At 37.5% G+C, this 26956-nt stretch overlaps 1 protein-coding gene across 1 annotated transcript; it reads right to left on the reverse strand.

Moving 5' to 3' along the window:
- Nucleotides 1–1038: 1038 nt before the first annotated feature.
- LOC100374549 (potassium voltage-gated channel protein Shaw-like) lies at nt 1039–26188 on the reverse strand. Its single transcript, XM_078014284.2, has 4 exons — nt 25251–26188; nt 12200–13133; nt 1978–2160; nt 1039–1511 (listed from the first exon to the last, which is right to left on the reverse strand). The coding sequence occupies exons 1-4, from the start codon at nt 25863–25865 to the stop codon at nt 1423–1425; spliced, it is 1821 nt and encodes a 606-aa protein (XP_077870410.2). The 5' UTR covers nt 25866–26188; the 3' UTR covers nt 1039–1422.
- Nucleotides 26189–26956: the final 768 nt, after the last annotated feature.

Below are 26956 nucleotides of genomic sequence, written 5' to 3' on the forward strand. Positions count from 1 at the left end.
CGCTGCTTAAAGCGCGGCAAATAGAAATACAGGCAATCATGTACAATAAATAAATAAATTATTTTTCATTCACCGACAACCCTTACAAAATGAATCTTAAGTTTTAAAAACTTTTAGATAAGGTACTTTTTATACAGTAAAACTGCGCGAATGCGATAGTGTGTTTGGTAACTGGGTATATGGAGTAGTATGGTGGCTGAAACGCACACTGAGTGTAGACCTGTAGACTTCCGTAGTAAGATACACGCATAACCCGTTGAGGATGCTTACTCGCGATCATTGTCTGAACAGGGAAAATAGTTTAGTTTAAAATGGACGATTCGTGGTGGTGGTAATACAATATTTTCAATAAAATTTAAGTGTATCCACTCATGAGAAATCTTATATATAATTAACGAAATATTTGGTTACAGAATTATACTAATTTAGTTTCTTAAGTTGTCCACTCAATTACATGTTGTCTGGTGGCATTTTCACAAATGATTTTTAAAGAAGAGATCTTAATAAACTGACCCAGTGTTCATTCAAAATATAATATCCATCAACACTTCGCATTTCATCGCCTACACAAGAGGGCGATGTTCACATAAAAAAGTGGACACTGCTTCAACACGTACAATAACATGACGTCCCAAAGAAGGCACATGTTCTGATTTTGCACACGACACTATCAAAGTATTGATATTGTTATTATCAAGTAAATTAGTTTTGATTTAGCATATTTACACAAATATCATGAAAGACACGTAGGTATTTTACAACTTAAAATAATATCAAACATTTCGGCCTTTGTTTCCCCGCGGTACCTATTCTTCAAAGCCGGCTGAACGACGAGGGTCGTCACCTGCGCACGCGCGAGAATTGAGTCCCGACACGCTATGACCACCTGACGCATGCGTAAGTGAAGACTCCCCCGCTTTAATAATAACGTGGAGAGAAAAAATAGTGGCGTAACAAATGTGGCAGCTTGTTGAACTTATATACTAGTAGTTATGACAACAACCGACGAGCAGTACGACCGAAAAAAGACTTCATGAGCACCGTTCATAGAAAATTATTTCAAAGTATATGGATGATAACATTGTGAAAAAAAATTGAACGAATGTAAGTGCGCCACCAACGTTAGGTGATTCGCAACACCTTGCTATGTTGTTGCTTCATCGTCTGTATTCTTATTCCATAAACATTCAATAATGTCAGATAATATTTAAATCAGTGATACGAAATGACGTCAGTTGTACCATTTTGAGTGCTGTTGGTGATGATACCAACAAAGATTTTGCCACACACGCCGTAAGGGAGTAATGCTCGTCATGCTCGAATGACGAGGGCACGCGTGAAAAGAGACGCTGTAATGACGTCATTGAGCCCCATCGGTTCAAGGATTGGTTTTGCGTAACAAACTGATGATGCCATAATATGTTATACATCGATTTCTGTCATAGAGGGCAGTAGAGACCTCCTTCTTGCTGGTGGTCCTTTGCTAGGTCCATGAAGAGACTTACTTCGTCCTGAAAAAAACAAATGTTCTACTGATATAGAAAGAATCACTCAGGTGAAACTCGCGTTCTGGTATTTTCAGTCAAGTTTGAATTGAAATGTGTTTGACCTACTTGAAATCTGAGTTCATAACAACATGTTTAAAGGGCGGCAGTCGTCACGCCGCGTTCTGTTCGATATGGGATTCATAGCGGCGTATACAACGCGTGTAAAATACATTGTTTATTTACATGAAATTCGAACACGCGCTGCGCGACGACCACCGCACTTTAAAAGCTGCTTGATAATCCGTAAAATGTATCCGGAAATAACGCACCATTACAGCCATCACTAATTTCTAAAATACGATAACGATCGTTTCATAAAAACAATACATGTTTACTGCTGGACTACGTTTTTAATTAGTGAATGATAACATGATAGCTCAAAGGACATGTTCAAATGGAATCAAAATGGCAAATCAGAAACTGACATTACCTGCAATACTACCATTTGGTCTGAAACTTTCTCGTCTTCCTACCCCGAGTCCATTAGGAACGAAACTTTCCCGTCGTCCAGTACCTCGCTTGCCAGTATTAGGTGATTTCTTTCTTGTAGTTTTGGGACTATCTGTTACTTCATCTGTGAATGTTACGCTAATTCCCGTCGATTGACCGTTGGCTACAAATAATTAAGAAGAGGTATTAAGAAGTGTATATTTATGAATGTTTACATGTATGTACATTTCCTAAAACTATCATGCATGGAATCTGCGCCATGTCCCACTCACCAAACTCCAATAACACGTAGAATTTACACAGTGTATTCACTTATTATATTACACTAATGCCTAGAATCTATGCAGTGTTTTATTCACTATAATACCTCGCTCCACTAACTAACGCCTAGAATCTATGCAGTGTGTTATTCACTATAATACCCCGCTCCACTAACTAACGCCTAGAATCTATGCAGTGTGTTATTCACTATAATACCTCGCTCCACTAACTAACGCCTAGAATCTATGCAGTGTGTTATTCACTATAATACCTCGCTCCACTAACTAACGCCTAGAATCTATGCAGTGTGTTATTCACTATAATACCTCGCTCCACTAACTAACGCCTAGAATCTATGCAGTGTGTTATTCACTATAATACCTCGCTCCACTAACTAACGCCTAGAATCTATGCAGTGTGTTATTCACTATAATACCTCGCTCCACTAACTAACGCCTAGAATCTACGCAGTGTGTTATTCACTATAATACCTCGCTCCACTAACTAACGCCTAGAATCTATGCAGTGTTTTATTCACTATAATACCTCGCTCCACTAACTAACGCCTAGAATCTATGCAGTGTGTTATTCACTATAATACCTCGCTCCACTAACTAACGCCTAGAATCTATGCAGTGTGTTATTCACTATAATACCTCGCTCCACTAACTAACGCCTAGAATCTATGCAGTGTGTTATTCACTAGAATACCTCACTCCACTAACTAACGCCTAGAATCTATGCAGTTTTTCATTCAGTATAACTCACTCCACTAACTAACGCCTAGAATCTATGCAGTGTTTTATTCACTATACTTCACTCCACTAACTAACGCCTAGAATCTATGCAGTGTTTTATCCACTATACCTCAATCCACTAACTAACGCCTAGAATCTATGCAGTGTTTTATTCACTATACCTCACTCCACCAACTAACGCCTAGAATCTATGCAGTGTTTCATTCAGTATAACTCACTCCACTAACTAACGCCTAGAATCTATGCAATTTTTCATTCAGTATAACTCACTCCACTAACTAACGCCTAGAATCTATGCAGTGTTTTATTCACTATACCTCACTCCACTAACTAACGCCTAGAATCTATGCAGTGTTTCATTCAGTATAACTCACTCCACTAACTAACGCCTAGAATCTATGCAGTGTTTCATTCAGTATAACTCACTCCACTAACTAACGCCTAGAATCTATGCAGTGTTTCATTCAGTATAACTCACTCCACTAACTAACGCCTAGAATCTATGCAGTGTTTCGTTCAGTATAACTCAATCCACTAACTAACGCCTAGAATCTATGCAGTGTTTCATTCAGTATAACTCAATCCACTAACTAACGCCTAGAATCTATGCAGTGTTTCATTCAGTATAACTCACTCCACTAACTAACGCCTAGAATCTATGCAGTGTTTCATTCAGTATAACTCACTCCACTAACTAACGCCTAGAATCTATGCAGTGTTCCAGGCGTTATACGCCACTCCAAAGCCGGTAGATTTGATTGGTTAAATTGTGGAGCCGTTTCAATAAATATCGCCAATATAAACGTGACTACCATAGAAATTACTCATACGTCATACATTAATGACAATATAATCATTAGTCTGTAGTTCCACTAATTAGAATTGTATTATCGATCGTGAAAATATTTTTATAAGTGGAAATACATGTATATAATATTCATCGGCAGTGAGGCAAAAAGTAAAAAATGAATAAACAAAATTGACTTTTATATCGTTCTGTGGCAAAACAAAATTACAATCGAGCGTTTTGCACTCTCAATACAAAGTGTCGATTATTATTCATATCGATCGATTAACTTTGAGAAAAAAACAACATGGCGTCGTTTTGTTATTATTATTAACAAGAGTTAATATAATGCGTGGTCGTTTATGTGATAATTTAGTTAAATGTCTGTAAAACAGGGGACGTTTAGGTTATAATTAAATCAACAGGGACGTTACCATTGACAACATACGATATGTGGTAACTCCAATCACCGACGAGTCTCTGGGTCGATCATGACTAATTTACAGACGGATAATTCACAAAGAATGATACAATCAATTTTCTTTTAGGAAACACTTCAACTAATCGATCACTGAGTATTTCTGGTAGAAATGGATTTTGAGTAGCACAAGTACAGTGGTATCGTCACTACATTTTGCTGTGCTGTATCAATTTTAAATCGAATGTTTCAACTTTCAAGTAATAGTGCGCTTGCTTTGATCGCCTATAACACTTTCCGTTTTCGACATTGTGAAATTATTTCGTTTTTTGGGAGAAAAAACTCTGAAAAAACTGATTTTGACAAAATAATTCAAAAGATTTATATTAAGAATAATTCATAACAAAATGTATTCCCTGTGCACCCATAAATATTTTTTCATAATTACCGATTACACAACAATGTTACAGAAAAAAAATTGCTATATTCTCTATATTTTTGCCCTTTATTTGTCTTGAATTATGAAACTGAATGAAATTACAATCTGTGTAGTGTGTTCAACAACAACAACAACTTATGTATGAACAATAACTTTGATAAATATGATTTTACTTGGTAAAAATACAGCAGTGAACAAAGATGGCGACTTTGAGAGTATAAACTGAAACCGCAGTCACTCTATAAAAGGACTTTGCTGAAAACGTTACTAAGCATTTAATCATGTAATTTCTTTGGTGATGGGAGATATGAGCAGAGTCGCCTGCGGAAATAAGTGTACGTTGATTTTCATTAGAAGAGTGCATTAGATTTAGGAAAATCAATGTTGATCAACACAAATGTCGCACATGCGCAGTGCGACGATCACTGCTCTTTTATCGCACAAAATTCCATATGGAATTATTTGCATTTCTATGTATATCCCGATGCTTGGTGTCGCCCTACAACTAAGTAATATTACAGATACGAGGATATATGTAATACACTTCTAAAACAATGATTTCAAATGATTTTAATAAATATGGTGCAAGAACCGTGTGCCAGTAAAACAAAAATTTTAGCCAGTCAGTTTTGAAATGACGAACAGTCACTTATACAGGCCTGGTACTGTTTTAACAATGATGACATTTGTAGTGATACTGTTTGTTTTCTACTACTAGAAAATACACTCTCTTCAACATTAAAAATTGTGCATACTTTACATCGTCGTCTACGGCCAGGCTCTGGTATATAGTTCGTGTGTCAGACCATGACGGCGACGCGGGCGGCGACGGAGTAACGTGTACAACACCAACGATGACGTATAACGATGCATGTTTTAATGCGTCACTCGAATAGCTGTGTTTCTTTCCAGAGAATCAACATAGACATGGTATAAAATAAACATTAGCTTGTAAGAACTATATGTATCGTTCCCTGGCAACAACCCCGTTGACACGTTCCTCGGCAGAGTCCACTCGATCTCAGTATGCTAATTTGTCTGCCACTTGAGATGTGGCACAGCTGTCTAACGAAGAACAATTCTCAAGAATTGGCCTCATGCCTGTCACGTCGGCCACTACACTGGTTCATTTCTAGTATCATAAGATTTGGGTCAGCAGAATTCAGTGAGCGAAATTATGCTCATTAAATCAGATAGGAAATTTTTTTCGTGAACGGTATGCATACTTTTTGTCTGGAAACAGATTAAGGGCTGACCATTTGACTGGACGCGTCATTTTCTTCAGACAAAGTGAATGTTTTGCGAAGGAAGATATCTAATGATAACAAGTTTTAATAAAAGAATATTGCAAACTGTGCAGCACTGAAGCACCATGGTTGTTAAAGCGGGAGGGTCGTCACCTGCGCTCGCGCGGGAATTGAGCCCTAAGCGACGATAACAATACACGCTAAAAAAAGGCAAAGGCTCAAGGGTAGACGCTTGTTTGAAAACAATGACACGCTATGGCCATCTTACGCATGCGCAGGTGACGACTCCCCCGCTTTAATATGGTCGCCAGGTCTGATTGGATCACCATCCTTAACCCCTAACAGTCAAACCAATCAGAGAGTAGCTGATTTGTTGACAGTTTTTTTTTGACGTACTAATATAAATTCCGTTTTGTATATATGCTTGTGCTTGTGGTCGCAGTTGATCACAATAAACCCAAATATCATTTACGTTACGAGACAATCAGATCACGTGAATAGTCAATGATTATCGAGGGGGTGGTACAAATTTCGTGTGCGAGACACACCAGACTTGAAATTGATTGAGACTTTCATACAGATTTGTAATGTAACTTTGTTTGATACTAGATTTGGCAACTTTACTTTACTTTAGCAGGGAAGTTGTCACCCGCGCATGCGTCAGACGGCCATAGCGTGTCATTGTTTACAAACAAGCGTCTACCCATGAGCCTTTGCGCTCTAGCGTGTGTTGTTATCATCGCTTGGGACGCAATTCCCGCGCGTGCGCAGGTGACGACCCTCCCGCTTTAACTTTAACTTACTCAACTTTACTTGAGTTATCAATGACACATGAAAAGTGTTAACGACGACAACGACGAACATGGTAACCACACATCTTGCTATCTTCATTTACATTGCAGTTAAGTTTAAAATCACTGTAATCTGACAGCAACATATATGACCCTCTTCCTAGAGTATATTCTCTACACTAGGCATCTAGGCTTCAATAAATGCATAATATAGACGGTAATTGAACGTAATCATGGCCTGTTATTGACTTAAATATAATTGATTGAGTTATGAGGAGTGTCAGCAAACATCGGAAAAAGCAATCCATAAGTTTCTTTTCAGCCGATGTAGGCGACAACATTATACTGGAATCACTTTCAACTTTATACGCTCAAAACAACTAATTAAATACTATAACCACGTGATAATAATTAAATACTATAACCACGTGATAATAAATAAATACTATAACCACGTAATAATAAATAACAAATTTAGAGTATCTGCAATAATGAACAAACAAACAATACAGAGGAATACAAAATAACAAACATGGTAACCTCACAACTAACACTAATGCGATTAATACATGTGAACAGGTAAAATTATATTGTGTATTTGTTGCATGATTTACTTTCTCATGTACCAATGACACACTGATCGGTGGTCAAATTTGTTTCAACGGAAACGCTGATAAGCCTGATATATTTTTTTTAAATTAAAAAATCTCTTTCGAGGCGTGAATTTTGTTCACCATTTACGACACTACACCAAATCTCGCAATTTTCGAACTCGTCGGTCGTATCACTCTACTTTCTTTCTTGCGGCATTGCTATTAGGTCCCGCAAAGAGGTAGTGATATGCGACCATTGCCTCACTATGGCATTACCGTACTACCAGGTGCCGCAAAGAGGTAGTGGGTATAAGACCATTGCCTCACTCTGGCGTGAACATGTCATCTGAATTACCAGATTCCATCATACCTCATACAAAAAATCCTTCATGTCAGAAACTATATGAAATGAAAAAACTCCAACATTTGGCGAGAGGGAGGAAGCCCAAATAAAAATTAACATCATTCTGCAAAAAAAAAAATGTGCACATTGGTTCAACGTTCTTTTTAATGGAAAACTCGTTAGGACAAGGGAATCTTGTTTTATATTTAAAACAAAATATTGAAAAAGAAATTTTCGGGTCAGTTATGACATCTCGTATATTTGCTGGTAATAACTACGCCAGAATTATCGACGATTTTAAGAAGAAAATACGCTCAATGAGATTAAAAAATCAATTCACGGATAAACGTCCTTGACTGCTTTCTGATATCGCCAACCAGAATGCCTTGGGGGATGTATATAGATTGGCACATGCAATCCCTTGTTAGTGAGCCTGCATTCAGTGCTAGTTATATAAAACAACACACTCTACATTCGTGCGCGATATTATATTTTGAACCGGAAGCAGTAATAATATTTTTTTTAACTTAAAGGGACAGAGTACTTTTAGCTTAAAGCGAAGAAGTGACCGTCTGCCGCATGCGCAGGTGCGACCGCTTTAATCGAATATAAATTAACGCGTTAACATGTTCAAATGACAATAACTCGTGACGCGTATAGCGATAAACTCTGTTAAACCATTCATTTGCAAATGCTAAATTGTTGTTGTCGAAAACGTATGTTGGGTGCAATTGCGAGGTCGAAACTATTTAAAGGGCAAACGGATAAAAGAAATAACAAAGACATGTCCAATCGTTCGCCAGTACGATGTAACAGTAATACATGACTGTGTCTCCATGGATTGAGCATATCGAGCTGGCCAGCTAGTTACACACACACATTGCTGTGCAAACCATTTTAAAACCGTGTTCTCGCAAACATGTTGTTTGTTGCATAACCTATGGCGTGGGTATACAATACCGTCACGTGATCCTCATTAGAGATCAAAATTCATCTGCTATTGGTTCCAAATCTTCGAAATACTTCAACCCCTTTTCGAGAGCCTGAAATATGTAGACCCCATATGAGATCAAATTCCTGGAATAAATGGACCCATTCGAGGCCAAAATTTGTCGACCCCATTTTAGAACAAATCCCTGAAAAACATAATTTTAGGTAAACACATGAAATAATGTGACCGCCATTTTACACCGAATTCTCGACCAAATCCCCAGATAACGCGGAGCTCATTTGAAATTAACTCTCTGAAATACGTATATTTCAGATCAATGTATAAAGTTTAACCCGGTTTAGCCCAAATCTGTGAAACATGCGGACCCTATTTTAGACAAATTCCCCAATATACGTGAACCCCATTTTAGATACAATAAACAAAAAAATGGTCGCCATTCTTGAAATTGTATTTTTCGAAAAATGTTAGGGCGGTCCCAGTTTACATTGTAGATATTTTAATCTTTAGGAACAAGCCACTCGCCTACAGTTTACTTGTATCGGAGAAAATGTGTTAATTAAACAACAACTATATATTTGTTATTCAAGATTGGTATTCAATGAAAGCCGATCAAATGTCATATGTCAAATCAGGTGCAATTTATTTGCTTATTTCGATTCATGCAAACGACATGAAAAAAAATTATGGTAAGTTCGATGTTTAGCTTGTACAGCCAGTGATACCGTATTTGACCTTTCAATCCAAGGAACGTAGACAGTTGTAGTCCACAAGAAAACATGTTTACTAATTGGTATCTCATTAAAAATAATGGTAATAAATATTCAAATCGAGTTACCAAAAACGATATTTACATACTTTTTCCCCCCGAACTTCCTAGTTCTGATAGATAATGTACGAACAATCCAAATTTAGGGACTATATGTACAACTGGGTGGGTCATTATTGCCATGTACAGTATATGGTGTTGATAGGGTAGTTACTTCAAAAACATTTTTGCAGTTTACAACCTCGTTCGCGATAAAGTTTATACCGCGTTGTTGTATATAAATCGCGGAGTACAATCGGATTTCCCACTTTTCCCTTTTATCATTGACAAGCACAATGTTATTGAGTGGCTATACATATCTCGACCCAATTACCAAGTCGTTTCCATGGTTTTTTATTGATTAAATCGCACAAATATTGACTGCGTTGATGGGTGAAATTAGGACATTTATCTCCGCGGCCATGGGTAGATGTTGACGATAAAAAAGAACAGCTTTAAACTAGATTGTCGTTATAATCGCACTTGTCCGTGACAATCGGTTTTCGCAGGATTCCTAAGATCTTGATCAGCTGACTAATGGGTAATGGAATCCAGAGTTCTGGAAATGCGATGTAACGTATACAATAATATTGTGCAATCGTTTTCGTATATAGGCGGCGGTAGCCTTAATTAATCATGTCATAACTTTCAACTTTATAGACCTTAGACGCAAATGACCACCACTGAAGATCTCGTTGAGAGCGAGATAACCACGAGAATGTGGAAATCCGTTATACTGTTCATATTTGTATTTCGCATACATTGTGTGTACTTTGTAACAGATGCTACTACCGTTGTCATCATCGAGTCTCACTTTCGAGCATGATAAACCCAGACTTTTATTATCCCTTGTTTAGCGAACCCGTCGAATAAACAGGAGCCGAAAATAAAATAAAAATAAAATTTTATTACAGCGTAATTTCTCGCGTCCGCCGACTTGTAAGTGCAAAAAATTGATATAAAAAACTTATTTTTAACTTCATTTTTTTTCCGGCCGCCGCATAACAAACCCAAGTTGCATTTTCGTGGGAGTATCATGATCAAAGTACCGAAGTCTCGCGCAGATGAGAAACAAGGTTATACATGAAATAACATTTTATTTCATTTCTTCTCTCCGATCAATGATCTCACTTACAATTCTTTGAGAATCACACAAATCTAATGGAAAAAAAGAATTAATTTTATTTTTTTTCCGCCCTCCTCAAAAAAATAAATTGTCTTATAAAAACTCGAGAAACAAGGAATAAAAAAAGTCTGGCCTAACAACGTAAAATGTGTGTCAGAGGACGAATGCAAACGTTTTAACCTGCAAAGGCCTGACGTGCAAACAAGAACAGTTCGAAAGTTTCAGATATTATTACTAGCACCCCAGCATGTGTACGTCATTGCAATATCTATGCTAAAAATTATGTACGAAAAAACAATCATGGCGATATCTGAATGAACTTTGGCATAATGGATCAAAATAACATCGTCCACTTTGAAGTATTTCACCGGAATTTCTCAAAACAGGATTAGGTTCAGGTGTTCTTATGACGTTTGTCGACTTTGAAGAGAACCGTATCCCCGGGAAACCTGCGTGAACACAACATACCGGTCATATGTTGAAGGATCGCAACAAAGTGTTCATCTATTAAACAATACGTCATATATGATTGATATCCACGCCAAGTTCGAAATAATCGTAGGAGTGACGTCTGAACCATTGAAATCTATCAAAGGCTACATGAATTTTCCACCAATGGCCACGGATTTACCGAATCAGGGAATATGGTGGCGAATGTTACATGGAAAGAAAAAGCTATCTATTCACCGAGATATTTGCGTTATAATACAATGTAAACTAGTAAAAGATGCCAGGTTAATATATAAAAAAATGGACGTAGGTAATCGTAGGTAAGGTATATAATGATTATATTGAATTATTACCAAGGACTACAATTCCCTACTACTGAACTTATATTCGACATGCTATAGGAAAGCGTGCCATGTCTGTGCATGTGTGTGGAATGAATAAGAACAGACGTTTGATCAGCAGGTGTTACACACATAACAAACAAACATACATAATTGTTTTACTAAAACAAGTGCTCGATTGTATTCAACGCTGACTAAAATGTATTACCGACATCCCTTTCTAATAAAAAATTATAAGGATTCCACTCATCGAAAAGCTAACGGAAATTACATGAGGTCAGTTTTATTGTCTTGTTGAACAATTCGACATCCTGAAAAAAACAGTACTTGACTGAAGCAGGTGGGTCTTTTGTCTTTGTGACACACCAAATACTAATATGATGAAATTATGAACTTTATACACACTTAATTTATAGTACGTACCAGTAATCCAAAGGGCATGCGCCTTGTAGTTCAATATTCTATCAAACGAATATATCGGGTAACCGAGCAAAATAAAAACAATTTTAGCTCGCAATAAAGTATAATACCGTGCAATATATAAATAATTTTGAGTATGTTGGTAGGTAGATTCCATACTGAGTGATTTTATATGGAGATGACGCAATGTTATACGAGTACGCCTTTCCTATAATTTGCGCCCTCTAGTGACAAACGCATCTGTGACGTAAATGAGTAGGAGGAATTCCATTCACAGTCGATATTGTTTTTATCTGTAGTCCAATGATAAAAAAAACATTGTTGTCAATTTAAATGCGGTCAATGCTTACGCCATTTTGATGTCATAGAAGCACTTGTCGCTAGAAGGCACAGCTTTCAGAAAACGTGTACTATCTTTGTAATTCATATAATGACGTAAATTAAAATGTTCCAAATCTGTTCAGGACTTACCGGTTTTAGGGTTTCTCGTTTTGACTCCGCTGTCCTCACTACTTTCGCTTACACTGTCATGTATTGCTTCTGCCTCGTTTGTGAACTGTGTTGAATAGCCACTAATGCTACTAAAAGTCTGTCCTTGCGTTTTTAAGGCATCTGCCGCTCCAACCAAAACTCTTTTCCTCTTCTTCGGAAGTTTTGCTCTTGCTTGAGCGTGTGTGTAGTATAAGGCAAAGTTATTCACGATAACCGGAACCGGAAGAGCAATTGTCAACACACCGAAGACACCCGCTATTGCGCCAACAAGCATCCCCGATGGCGTGCGCGGAACCATGTCTCCGTAACCAACTGTCGTCATGGTGACGACCGCCCACCAGAAACCGATTGGTATGTCCGTGAAATCGTTCGTTTGACCCTCCTCGGCTAACCACTTCTCGGCGTAATATTCCAAACTGGCAAAGACGAGAACTCCTAACCCCAAGAATATGATAAGGAGTAGTAGTTCTTTAGCGCTGGCCCTGATTGTATGCACAAGAATTTTCAATCCGCTGAAATGTCTCGTGAGCTTACCGATACGAAATATCCTGACGATTCTCGCAAAGCTTAGGATATCATTAGCCGTGCCGCTCACATTGACGTTAGCAATCTTACATATGGCGTCCACATAAAACGGTACGATAGCCAGAAAATCGATAATATTCTGTGCAGTTTTATAGAAGTCCAGTTTACTTGGTGAAAATATAAACCGAACTATAATCTCAACGGTGAAGAAGGTAACACAGACGGCTTCGATGTAAAATAGTTCGTCCCTTGGTTTATAGTCTATTATCTCAGTGGTATTCGTTTCTGCATTTTCTGAGTAAACCGGCTCCTGTAAATCACTGACCGTTTCCAGGCAAAACGTTGTTATGGAAACACAAACGAACATCAAGGATATCACTGCCAAAAGCTACAGAAAAACAACGAGGAAATGTTTTGTCATTAAGTGTTGTGTGTATATTTCACCCAAACAAAAGTGTTCTCTGGTACGGGCGGTCGGATTAATTGGCTGGGTGTGTATTGGTCACATGTTGACTGGCAACAAGGACAGTAGTCGCAGGCAAATTTGTAGACGTTTGTATAAGGTAGTTTATATTTCATATGTCATTTCCCCGATTTTATACAATAGGCTTTTATAATGAGTATCGAATTGAAAAAGGTCAAATACAGTGTTTACATAACGTAGATAAACTTAGCATTGAAATACTAGTATAATATTGCCCGGCCACGATAAGACAATATAAAATGATGATAACAAACCACGTGCATAGCACAGGTGAATGTTTCCTTTAATCTTTTAGAATTGTGACGCAACAGTGTTGTCAAATAACAAACTTGGAACCATGGGTAGATTTAGGAATTATATATTCCCTCCATTTGACGTCACATATTACCCTCAATGCAATGCGATGATTACGTCACTGTAAATAAAGGCACATGTACCACAACCACAACAGAGTGGGTGCGATGATTGTAATGATATTCTACAACTTTCAATTCTATATAAACATGTCCTTTTAAGTTACTTATTCAAATGACCGTTAAATAGCAATCTAATTGAAACAGTCTTGTAATCTCGATCACCGACCAATTCTAATAGAAAGAAGGAAAGTCTCTACCTACAGACTCGGAATATTTTAATTAGATTGGTCCAGTATATCATGCACTCCCATAATGCAACGTGCAGGCTCTCCGAGGCACCTAGCATTTAATACGTTAACCCCGGAAATCTACATCCAACTTAAAATATCAAATTATTTCGTTTAAAATCGTGCTGTGGGGCTTTGCGTTATCTATGACGTCATTGGGTCGATCAATCAGTCAATTGAGATTCAGTTAAAATTCCAAAATACTAAAAGCAGCTTTTGAAGCTTTTTGTTTCAAGACTCGCCGATGTTTTTCAAATCCTTTGTAACAATTAGTAACTTGCCATAATAATCACGTATGTTCACTTTAACACTACTAAACACTGGCATGCAAATGGCTTGATCGATCAGTAATCGCATTTTCAGCTGCCGGGAGTAGTAACGAAATATGCTCTGTATTTTCCAGTCGTTCCTAGTACACAGGAAACAAACAAAATAAAAACGACAAAATACACGACAGACATAACGATAGTACCATTAAATAGATGACATATTGGCAGGTGGGTGGAAATGGACCTCGACCTTCTGGGTATTTTCAATAATGTTCAAATCGTTTAAGCAAAATACTTGTGATACCTGAGTCGATAAATTGTATATAAAACACGTGTTGAGATAAGGGTATTATTTATAACCTTGTTGACCATTTGTCACGATTCGACACCAGGTGTACAGAACACGATCTGCAATAGTGTCACTGTACTTCGGGTCGAAAACCTAACCGCCTGAATATCAGCTGTGACGTAATAGGTTTGTTAGAGCGTATGATTCATGGAGTGGAACAGCTATTTTGACAACTGTAGAAAACTATACTTCACAAGGATCCTACAAATGTCGTCTTCTATACCTGTGGACATGACTGTCCATTATGTGTTTGTTTGTTTGTTTGTGTGTAGAGCAGTGTCCACTGGATTCAATACGAGTTACTAACATCTCCTCTTAGGTCCACTGCTACAAAACAATTTGTAAAAATCATTTTTTGTTGTAGTGATAGTGGTAACAGTTGATATCTGCATGGGCGCTCTTTACAAACATTGATGTCATTATTGCATATAAACTTAGTTACATGTCCATATTACCCCCATATAATTCCATAGTCACGAAAGGACAAAGTGGAAGGATTACCATATATTTGAATGAAACCTGTCCAGCAAATGTGATATGGACTCCCATATTCCCACTCGTAAGGTCACCCCAGTATGCCAAAAAGTTGTATCCTGCCCAGTAGAGTCCCGTCTGTGATGTGTCTCTCGATGCCAATGAATGTAACTTTTCCAGCAGAATACAACGAGTGATGTGAGCCCCCTCCCCTTCCCAGTAATATGCTATGTAGCCAATGAGCCGATGAATACATTTCACAATAGACCATTTTCCGTTTACTGCGAGAATCACGCGTTGTGCGTGAAATCGAACGTAAAAACAGGACAAACAAAGGTCATAGCGTCGTAGTGGCGTCAAACATCGCGTGGGATTCGACAAACGCGAAAGTATTTTGGGGGGCATTTCCATGCTTAATAATGTGCTGTACACATTTGTGATAGACAATTTCAATTAAGTGAGGGTATTCGGAAGCAATATTCCTCCGTCGAAGATCGGCTGGTCGATGTGAGCTACAAAACAAAGAAATGCGAGTTCAAAATCAAATCGTTTGATTTTTGCGACAGACGTTCGACGCGCGTCTTTCATGCATCTCGCGAGATCTCGCAGTTGAACGGAAAATCACCTATTCAATGAAAACAAAATTGTATTATCAAAGTCTTACAGCCTAGACGTATTTACCTTATTTCTATTTGTAAATACACATGTATGTCAGTGCTGTAAACAAAGTCTGTTGGTAACCGACAATATTTTGAAACAAAATAGGTAATCCGCTGTTCTAATCGTTCAACACCCAGAACTAATCCCAATGACAGAATCTCGGTGATTTCACCGTAACTAATTACAGAGGGTCACCAACAAGGGAGGGCAACTAAAATATCTAAAAAACAGTAAACACATAATTGCAAAACAATATTTGACAGAGCGCGATTGTCGCCGGGCGTTTCAATAGTGTACGAGTAACTGTTACCGGGAATTGTGATATAAGGTTGAGTGGACGTATAGACCGCAGAATTCTCGGCGCAACAAAGGCATTCTTTATCTTTATTATTTATCTTTATAAATAGTTATAAATTTTATAACATTTCAAATTACGTCGTTGATTGGCTGGTTTGATCATTGAAATTTATAAATATTTATAAAGATGAAGGGAATGCCTTTGTTGCGCTAAGAGTACTTGGTATATACTGCCATGTAATATTGAGTATCTATCCACGTCGTTCAAGTGCCGGGGTTCAAATAAAGGCTAATACACGAGACTGCAATTGTATTTCCCTTAAGTGCCTATGGAATTATTGATAAAGTATGTAGTAAAGCTTTTACGGCGTCAGCAGGCACTACTCAACTCGTCGACATGTCGAAAACACCTGACGAGTTCTCGCCATTCAGCGCGGCATGCGCGCAGTCGTTAAAGAGGGCCACGGTAACATTAGGATAATTATATGGCATTTCGCCTCCAATAATAAAAAGTTTAACAAAATGAAGTAATGAGAAAAATAATAATAATCAATTAATTTTTTTTTTTTTTTTTTTTTGTGTGTGTTTGGTTTTGTTCAAATTTTAACACGTAATACACACGTGACAAGAGTCTACATATTACAGAATATAAGTTTCGGTTATTCGTTTCATTAATATTTATGTTTCAGATTCGTACCCTGGAATGTACACACGATCATATTCGACGTCCAAGAAAGGGGGCGTTTACAAAGCAAGAATATAAAAGTGTATGTTCTGTTCTGTTAAAATATAAATTATTTGGTAGTGTTCTATTTAACATCCATCGATGTTCCCTAGACGTTCCGAGTAACACCGACCGAACGATTTAAGATAGAACGATTCTCGATATCACAAGTAATCAGATTTGTATTAATTAAAGTGATGCAGTTTGTCTTACCATGCGTGCGCCGGATTTATGTTGCTAACCACATCGATTTTCCCCACAACCCACCGTGTTGACGGCTCTACTAACAATTAATTCAATATGGCGACAAGTGCGCGTATGGGTTTTCCATGGAAACCAGCTTGGTGATCTAAGCCATTTTACCAATCTACTTGATACAAAGATTAAGTATGGAAAAATATGGATACAGAATTCGATTTTTTTTAAATGTCAGTTACCATTTTTTTGTACATTTCATTTCATTTATCGATACTCCTTCTATATCGAACACAACGCGCCGCAACGACCAGCGCCCTTAAATCCTTTTTTTTTTTATATTTCAGTTCACCCGGTCATTGAACTCACATCCGGGACGAGATTCCAAGTTCATGTAAATTTGAATTCGAACCTTGAATTTGAACCTTATAAACAATAAATATAATATCAATATTTTGTGTAATCGCATTATGGGCAGTTTCCATCTCACCGTTTCGGTGACAGGTATCCTGATTTCAAAACATTGTTAAAGGGAGGTAGTCGTCGCGCCGCGCATGTGCGACATTTGTGTTGATAAACATTGATTTTCCCATAATCCAATGCGCTCTTCTAATGGAAATCACAAGTATGAGGTTTGACCTGGACGCGACTTGAACTAATTACCGCCAGTGACTCCTTCGATACCTTCCAACCATCTACAAAATGCCTAATTAAAGCTTGGTAACGTACTCCTTGATCTGCGCAACAGCCAAAGTTGCCATCTTTGTTTATATGAGACCCATATATCTCGCACATGCGCAGCGCGACGACTGCCGCATTTTAAAGTGGCCGTCGCGACGTGACGCGTCTTGTAATTGTGGTGAATGTGTATAATATACGTTCTCCTCATATAGTAAAACTTTTCTCGATTCGCTATAAGTATTCTAGTTACAGGGCACTACTTCTCAGTCACAACCTTCAGGTATTAAATCATCAGCCACACGGAAAATTGAATACACGTATGAATGTATGATAGTCAGAAAGAAACAGACCCGGATGTACACGACAATTATTGCATTCCCTCTCGCATTACGTCAGACAATAAAATGACACTCCACCACTTTACTGATCTGGAGACTTGCCACTAGAAAAAAGGTCTCTACTGAAAACCATGGAGGAAGTTGCACTCTTGCGTTCACCAAAATAAAATAACTGGGATCTAAAACTTAACCAGTAAACCTGGTCAGTTTTCAATAAAAAAAACTGTCTGATTTAGCAGTAAATCAGCCAGTTTCCAACAAAGAAACTGACAGTGTCCGTTTTACTGGTAAATGAGGCAATTTGCAAAAAAGAAACTGACCGATTCAGGAGAAAAGAGAAAATTTATGGAAAATAAATAAAAATCATAGAGTCGATGCAGAAAATGGTATTACAATCAGAAACACACGCATGCGAATACCGCGATACCTACCCTAAACCATAGGGTCTATGCCTAAACTCACATTTTCTCTTTTATATGCAAATTGTAAATCGCAACGGTTGTATTCCTAATGAGATTGTAAGCCGCTATTGTGAATCTCGCATGATTTGTAAACTTATACTCAGAGTAAACTGGATATTGCACCTCGGATAAGACTGTGCAACTTTAGATAAGGAGCAACGCCCAGAGTTGAGAAAGAGATTGGTTGGTCAATCAACGAATAGTGACTTAATCAAGTGAGTCATTAAATATTTAAATAGTCCAATAGGGTCCAATATATCGTGTTGTGTTTATGTCAATTAAGTTTAGATCAGAAGTGACATCGTGCGACAAACTATGTAGCACAAACATTTCGCGGTTTCACGCGGTATAAGTGATTTACAATATTCTACCCCCAAACAATGATGTTTATAAGTGTAAACCTATTGAAAATCGTACTTACTAGTATTCTCACCACCTGGATCTGTCGTCGTCGCGTTCATTTCTCGCCTGACCTTTGTAACCACCTGGATCTGTCGTCGTCGCGTTCATTTCTCGCCTGACCTTTGTATATTGCATTGGCAATATAGTGGGAGCGATGGCGACAGAGAATGATTAAAGACAATTTGCAGGGCCAAAACAAGTCTCGCTGCTCTCTCACTCTCAACGAGATCTCGTTAAGTTATATTATCTATACTTATACACATGTACCTTTTTCGGTTTTGAGTATGTACATAATCCTATACATAAAACGTTTTATTCCCATTAGAAACATTCGTCGTAGATAGAATTAATTATTTCAAATGCGGAACAATCGAAAACTCATTTGAAAGAAGAAAGGTCCATGGATGAATGTTGACTTTTCGATTTTTCTATGCGTGTCCATGGTAACCGTAGGCGGTATCATAAACAGATGTGTGCAATCGATAGTGTTTCCAGGGAATCCATGAACCTGGGTTACCCCGCTCTTCAGTGGGATAACACTAAGCCAATTAATAAATAACACCATTCAACGGTTTGAGGGAATCCATATGGTTGGGTTATTGTGCTTTTCAATTCGGAGCGATAACACTACCCCCCGCCCCCCAAATAAAAAAACAAAAAAACTATAACGCAATTTGACTGTTTCAATGAATCCACTGGCTTCAGGCTGTGATATTGTGCAGCTCAAAGTGTTTTTTTTTTAGTTTTAGTAACCCTACTGCTGTGCTTGTGTTGTGTCAATAAATAATTACGTCATTTCGATAACACCGTGAAAAGATTTTTTTAGCTCCATGGTAACACTAACCCAAACAACAGCGGCGACATTCGAGAGATATATGTGTACAAATACTAATAACACTCGGTGCACAACTCTTATTTCAAACTCCGCACAAGATTATACCCAGAAAATAAATTTCTGTCTAGTTGTATAGAGTTCCCGGTCTGCTTTAAGCTGTTTACTAAAATCGCTCAATTGACTCTCATTACTCATGGCATAGAAACTATGAATTAAGTAATTAATGTATATAACATTGCCAAGAATTGATTTTACTTGTCACGAATTCTTCTTGTGGTATTGTCAATTCATACATCTGTAACAGAGTACATGTTATCTTCGATTTCACTTGCATGTTATTATCCTACAATCGACTTGTTCAAATCACGTGACCGGTATGGATACTAGTATATATAGTATATAGCCAAACGTCTACCAGATGATATGATTCTAATAAGTAATAATCATATTGAAAATACAATGAAAAGAGGTTTGGTACTTTCAAATCATTTCTCAAATCATATTTTGAATTTTTCGCGTTGAAAGAAAAATCTTCAATTTAATCGCCGACTCTGTCAGTATCTGTACCGGGGTGAACGTGTGCAACGGATGTGGTCTCAATATGCGCCATGTTATCTAAAACCGCGATCACGTGCACAACAATGCTCCCACGACGCGTGTGTCGTACGTGAATCGACACATTGTGACCTCTGATGTGAACTCCTCGTTACTTTTCATTCGTCGACTTGATAATTGAATATTCAGAACACGTTGCGTATTTGCGGCTGCGTGCGTGCTATTGGCATGCATTTAAGCAAATATATGCCTTAATACATTGTTGATATTACACAAACAAACTAAGGAGATTTTGATATAAATAACCGAGACCGAAACAAAAATTCACCAAAGATACAAAAACAATCGATAACTCGTTGATGATTCACATGAAAAATGGAAAATGTTACGCGGGGTTCCAACGAAAATGCGCATGCGCACATACATACACACATATCACATTAATATGTATCAAATCTTCCAACTTTATATCAATATTTGACAAATATTATCTCTTAATAAAACATATAGACTCTTAAGTATGTGTAAATAAAAGTGAAAGTGAACTATAAATTGTAATTCCACGAGTCGACTGACTGGAATCGACCGATGGTGCGATAGCGCAAAGTAAACGGTGGTCGGGAATGACGATTATATGCATAATGTCGTTGGCCTCTAGTAATGCACACTATTGAGAACATCTTCAAGTCCCAGTCAACACTCTTCTCATCTTTTGTTTCAACAGACTGTAACATGCTGCAAGGCATAATGACGTCAGTACATTGATTTTGAGTTGTTAAAAGCATGGCACCATTTGTTATGCCGAAAATAAGGTGAAATCGACACGTTTAAATTGCGCATCAATATTCCCATTCCATACAATACTAACCATGGAGAGCGGACACGTGGAACTAATAATTGTTAAATCTGCGAGATTTGCAAAATACACGCACTAAAAGTAACCGCTGTTGATTCGGCTGGGTCGTTACTCTTTTATTTTCAATTTATCATGTTTTTATCAATTTTATTGACGTCATATTCTAAAATTTCATTATTTGTATTCGGTAAGTATTTTGTTTGAACTAATTTCGAACAAATTTCTATTTAACGTGTTAACAGATTACAAGTACTAGTCCCACCCTGGTCAGGTAGTGTTCCTTAAAGCAATAATTTGGCTTACCTGCGTATCAAAATGGTAATGTTCAAAAGGAATTTCAACTGATAAACGGAACTTCGATGTGACGTTATCAGTCGATTTGTTTTAAAGTAGAGACGTTCTCTTCAGAACACAAGTATAGTATTTATACACGTGTCACGTTAGTGTCATTAATTGCTATATATATATATATATATATATATATATATATATATATATATATATATATATATATATATATAACGTTAAGGACAACAACAACAATGAAATTACGTGTTATCCGAATGCCATTACGGTGTACTCCGAGCAAATACAAGGAATATGCTTAAAAAGTTCGAGATTTAATATTCTGTTCAAGGAAATATATATAAAGTTAGTTTCGTAGAATGTTATTATCGGTTACCATGCCAATAGATACACCTTACATCTCCCTTTTCTCGGAGCGTGGTGACGCTGGGTGAACAAATTATGGTATATAGCAGCAGGATGACACTCAGGGTAATTTTAAATACGCGTTTTAACAAATTACTGTTTGTTTAAAACTAAATATTATGTTATTTTTGTATTCTACAAAGTCAATAATATCAATAATATTTTTTTTTTCACAACAGGGTGTTAGTAGTTAATTCAGTGATTTGGACATTAAATATATTTAGGTGATTTTATATTTTATATTATTTTATTCAAAATCATCATCAACTTATGCCAATGCGTCACACTCTCATACAATTGTTAAGGCCTTACCATGGTAATTGCCGTTGCTATGGTTAATTCTAGAGAGAAACTGTTCCGAGAAAAGTCGATTTGCCAGTGTATCAATGTTTTACCGCTAATGCCAAACTGTGCCATACGTTATTGTCTTGCTTTGTTGTGTATGCAGTGTAGTCACATTATTTACGACCGTGACAAACACACGTTTTTAATAATTAAAAAAAAAGGTTACAACTTACTTCAGTATAGGGTATAGTTTTATTTTTGACGTGTGTCATTCATAAAAAAAACACGACGTCAAGTATCGGGGATTAAAACATTGTTGCGACAATTACGGCCGTGTTACCATAGAGACACAACAAATCTGTCGCCATTGGCAATTAAAAAATCTCAACAAAGGTATGCTTACATCCATGTTTAATTGACATTCTCACGGCGGCGTTGTCCATGCTTGCCAGAGTATCCAGGTGTCTCGGGGCTGTTTGTGACAAGTCGCCATTATCAACAACGTGTTTCAGTCACAGTTACACAGTTTTCGCAGTCAATCACGGGAATTACGGCGGTGGAACTCGCCCCCTGACGTCATCCCCAAATCCCCTGTGTTCTTTGTTGCTCTTTTTAGTGGTTTTCAATCGTCAAAATAAAAATCAATTTGACTATGTGCTCGTTCCCACACTTTCTGGAAATTATAAATCATTTCTAAATATTGTAACCTTATTCGGTGAACGGCACGATGTATATGAGGTGATGGGGGTTGCCCTGCCTAGCTTAGTTTCAATTGAATTTCAAAAACATTATCTAACTAAACAAACTGAGCGACTTGTCCATCAATATGCGCAGATTTCAGGTGTTTTTCAATTTGAAATTGAAGCATACACAGAATGCTTTACGACTACGACTAAGTAAATCATTCGTTAATATTTATTTGGTATATAATATTCTTCGTAAAATATTTGAGTGAAATCGTGCACAATATTTCTACCGAAGAGAATGTATAGTGGTACGACCATTTATAAATGTTTTGTGAATAGTCGATTACATTTAATTAGTAATCTGTAGATCGTTGGCGCTTCAACCATTACTTTTATCGCCTATCACAAAATAGTAAAGATATTAAATTTTGGTAAAATCTAAACAAGCAAACAACATCAGGGAAAAAAATAATAATCACCTGACCTAAACTAAAGACAATCAAGGGAGAAATTACCTGACAGTGAAGCATTGATTGGCATTTTCGTGCTACGTGACTACCGGAATCTTTTCCGTGACTTTGCATGTTATAATTAAGGCTTAAAACAACTAACACCGACAAGTGAAAACACATGTTCATTTTGAGACGAATGTTGACGATTGGTGATATGATATCTACGTTATGTATTGCAGTGAGTGATTATTGTAAGTTTTCACGAGAGGCTGTTGGGGTTAAACGTAATACATTTTAGAAAAAAAATACGATGCGGATCGAGGTTCGTCGAATAAACACCACCATTCTATTAGTTTCATTTATTATCTTTAGTTGACGCATTTTCAATTGCAGACATAATGTTGAATTCTGTTATCGTTAAGTTTGACATTTAATGTTAATAACGTTCTTTTTATGACTGTAAACACCTGTCGTTTCCCTTATCTGCCATTCATTGTACTTCATTATTTCCGATATATGCAGACATCTTACAGTTTCCAAAATTTCAATGTAGGTTATCTAGGGAGATATTATCTTATTTTTTTCATGTAAATCGACATCTATATTACAAAACGTCTTGCTAATTAAAAATACCTACCAAATATGGAGACTACTAAATATGCAGGAGACACTACCTAATGGATACCAATCATGATTAAACTAGACTGGTTCGTCCAGTTTATAACACGTGTTGGACAGTTATGTCGTAATTTATTTGTCTCCTTGGTTCAAACTTTTCAGTAATGTCTATAAAGTTGTCAATATGTTACATTTCAATGTTGTGTCGTAGTGAATGTCGGATCAATGATAAAGAGAACAGATTCTATGATGTCTCTGGATACACATATCAGCTTTCAATGGTGTACGTAAAAGTCCCGCCCTCTAGCGGCAACGCGCTGTGACGTCAAAACTACGTAAATTGTCGTTTAGATTCACAAGTATATTTCGGTTGTGTTGTCATTCGTCATTAGAGTTTATTGGCGAGTGATTACAGTACGGCCAGTTTCGACGATATTAACGGTCTTCCTGTCACCCAATTACGTCACAGGAACGTACGTCGCAAGAAGGCAACGCATTTTTTGACCATCTATTGAATTTTTCAAAACGTATTCTAGTTTCGAATAACTGGCTAAAGTTGAATTGTTCAAGCTTTCGTTCGGTCCATTTGGGCTACACATAATTGAACAAAGCTCAGCCAAGAAAACATTTATTTTAAGCTAAAAAATGTGGACATTTCTAAATGGTATCACACACAGATACATAATGTGATATGTTTGTATGTGTGGAAAATTAGATTGAGAAATATTTCCCCTCACTGTTGAGACCAATTTTAGACAAACAACTTTTATACGACAAATACCATTCCCTTAAATCAATACAAAGACCACGTGTTCATCTGTCCTTGTTTATGGTTCGTACAACAACAAAAACGCCCGAGAAACGTGTCTAAGACCCAGGTAAATATAAAAGAAACACCGTTATTGACAGCAAATGTGGTCGAACAAAAAAAGTTTGCTGAGCGTTTTATTCGACGTATATATGTATCATAAGTCGGTGTCTACCCTGGACAAAAAAAAAACTAATCACGCCGTATTCTCAAGGTTCGGTGATGTGATAATGAAGAGATGGAATTATCGATGGAATTATACGTGTGCCAACATCTGTATTTGACATCTTACATTGTGTTTCACCTTGCCTGACCACAACCTGTAAAGTTACTAAGCGACTACAGAAAGAACAATTTGTTCGTACGTCAGCCTTATAAAGTTTTTAAAAATATAAACTGCTGCTTTCATGCATCCATTAATTCGACTCCGTCCCTGAACCTATACCAACTCTGAAATGTATTTACAAATTGAAGACGATTTCGATCGATAATCGTGCGGGTTAGTAAACAACCTACATCCGCACTTCTCTTTTTCTGTTTTAACAGTAGTTAAGAAAAACAAAAATGCATGGATAAGATCTGAAAATCAAAATACTATAGGTAGCATATTGTCTCTCTATTAAATTAACAAGGTCAAATTATAAGGCGTGATGATTCGTAATTATTTTACAAAAGCGCCTCTAGTGAGAATAATAGCGTCATTATGACATACATATACATACCGTGGCCCATCTTGACGAGTAGGGCTCCTCTAACAAAGTCCACATTCTGGGCTGCCATCGTTCCCACCACGTATCTTTCTCGAAACCTCCCGATTCCTCGATTCCAAATCGCTTAGCAACGTCCTCCTCATCTTCCTCCAAGTCATTCTCCTCCCAATCCGGTCCGTTCAGCTTCGCTAGCGTCTCTTGCGCGTCCCTGTGTTGCGTGTAAGTCGACCAGCAGCACGGTTCGATCTGTTTCTCGTCAATCCCCCAAAACTGGAGCTCTTCTTCGAAAAGAGGACCACACACATCGTTGGGACAATGAAGTTTACCTGTCCGGTAATAGTTAAGAATCGCCAAAAACACTCCCGGGTGACGGTCAAAAAAGAATTCTTTGGTTACCGGGTCATAATCGGCGTTATTGGCGGTAGTCTGTGTTAACCAAGACAGTCTGGTGTCGGGGATGTTCCGCAGCGTCGATTTGTAAGTTTCATGTTTGACTCCACCAACATTGATGTAAATTTTATTGTCGTGCCTTTTCGGTACGGAGACCTGTTCAGTTCCGTCCGTATTGCTACTGACCCCTGAAGGAGGGCCATGTTCAACATTATGTCTGCTTGAGGACGCACTCATAGTTCAAGTTCAAAAAAACAAACAAATAGAAAATGCGCAAACCGCAAACCGTGACGGTGACAATACAATTTTAAAGGTCTCACCATGCGAAATAATTTGCACACCAACAAAATATTTTCTTTAAGCGATGTCAGTAACAGGAATAAAATGGCGACTTGTTTTTCTGAAGTAATGTTTCACGACATGAGTGGTGGTATACTGTGCTGATGCAGACGAAACATTGAATCGGTATATATCACTTTCCGCGTATGTAGCGAATTAACTCTGGCTCTTAAACACTAGTATTCTGGCGTTAGGTAGTCTATGTTGAGATCGTGTCTCTGCGTCGCTTCCGTAAGCTGATTCGCTATACAGTCCGTCATTTTGAGATGAGCGCGACGCGGTTCAGTAGTGTCCATCCGTAGCAGTTATACGGTGTGATGATCGGAATTCACATGGAGACAAACAGTGGATGGCGGTCAATAGGAGGAATAAAGTATTGTTCGATAAAAGTTATCAAAAATTCAAAGGAACAGCATCTCCAGCCAATCAGCAAAAAGAACGCATGCGCAGGAAACCGGCACCTGTCAATTACGACAGGTGCATATAATCGATTTCAGATTCTCCGATGACGTGATTATTATTATGCAAATGCAGTTTCTTTCGTCGACAGCTATAATTAATATACTTTTTCGAGTCTTCGATTGAAAATGGCACAATATTTGTTGAAAACGCCCCTGAAACAATAGCAAAAATTGACCGATCATTCGAAAAAAATATTAGAAAAAAGGAGAATCGTGAATGTGTGACGTTGCGGAGCTGTTATCCACTCCTCTTCCAGAGCGATATTATTAGATGCAATGGATGGTGTGTTTTGTTGCTATGGTAGCGAGGTAACATCGATGGTTACCAGGTCAAGCACTTATTCAATACTGGTTTTGGGTTACTTTTTTATAAACTGTGTGCTTGTTAGTTGAGTCTGATACGTGAGTAAACTATGGTAACTACCACTTACAAGTCTACAGATGTCACATTGTAATGACTGCGTCGAAATAAAAATGAAGCAAATACAAAATGGTGACTTTTGAGTTCAATTTTATACCAAGTGGTCT

The sequence above is a fragment of the Saccoglossus kowalevskii genome, chromosome 1 (assembly GCF_978046115.1).
Source record: "Saccoglossus kowalevskii chromosome 1, keSacKowa6.1, whole genome shotgun sequence".
Taxonomy (NCBI): Eukaryota; Metazoa; Hemichordata; class Enteropneusta; family Harrimaniidae; genus Saccoglossus; species Saccoglossus kowalevskii.

Coding starts and splice junctions, on each gene's coding strand:
- LOC100374549 (XM_078014284.2), bottom strand. CDS start 25,865: ATGAGTGCGTCCTCAAGCAGACATAATGTTGAACATGGCCCTCCTTCA. Junction 13,134..25,250: donor ACTCGTCAAGATGGGCCACG/GTATGTATATGT, acceptor GTTTTTCTGTAG/CTTTTGGCAGTGATATCCTT. Junction 1,512..1,977: donor ACCAAATGGTAGTATTGCAG/GTAATGTCAGTT, acceptor TGTTTTTTTCAG/GACGAAGTAAGTCTCTTCAT.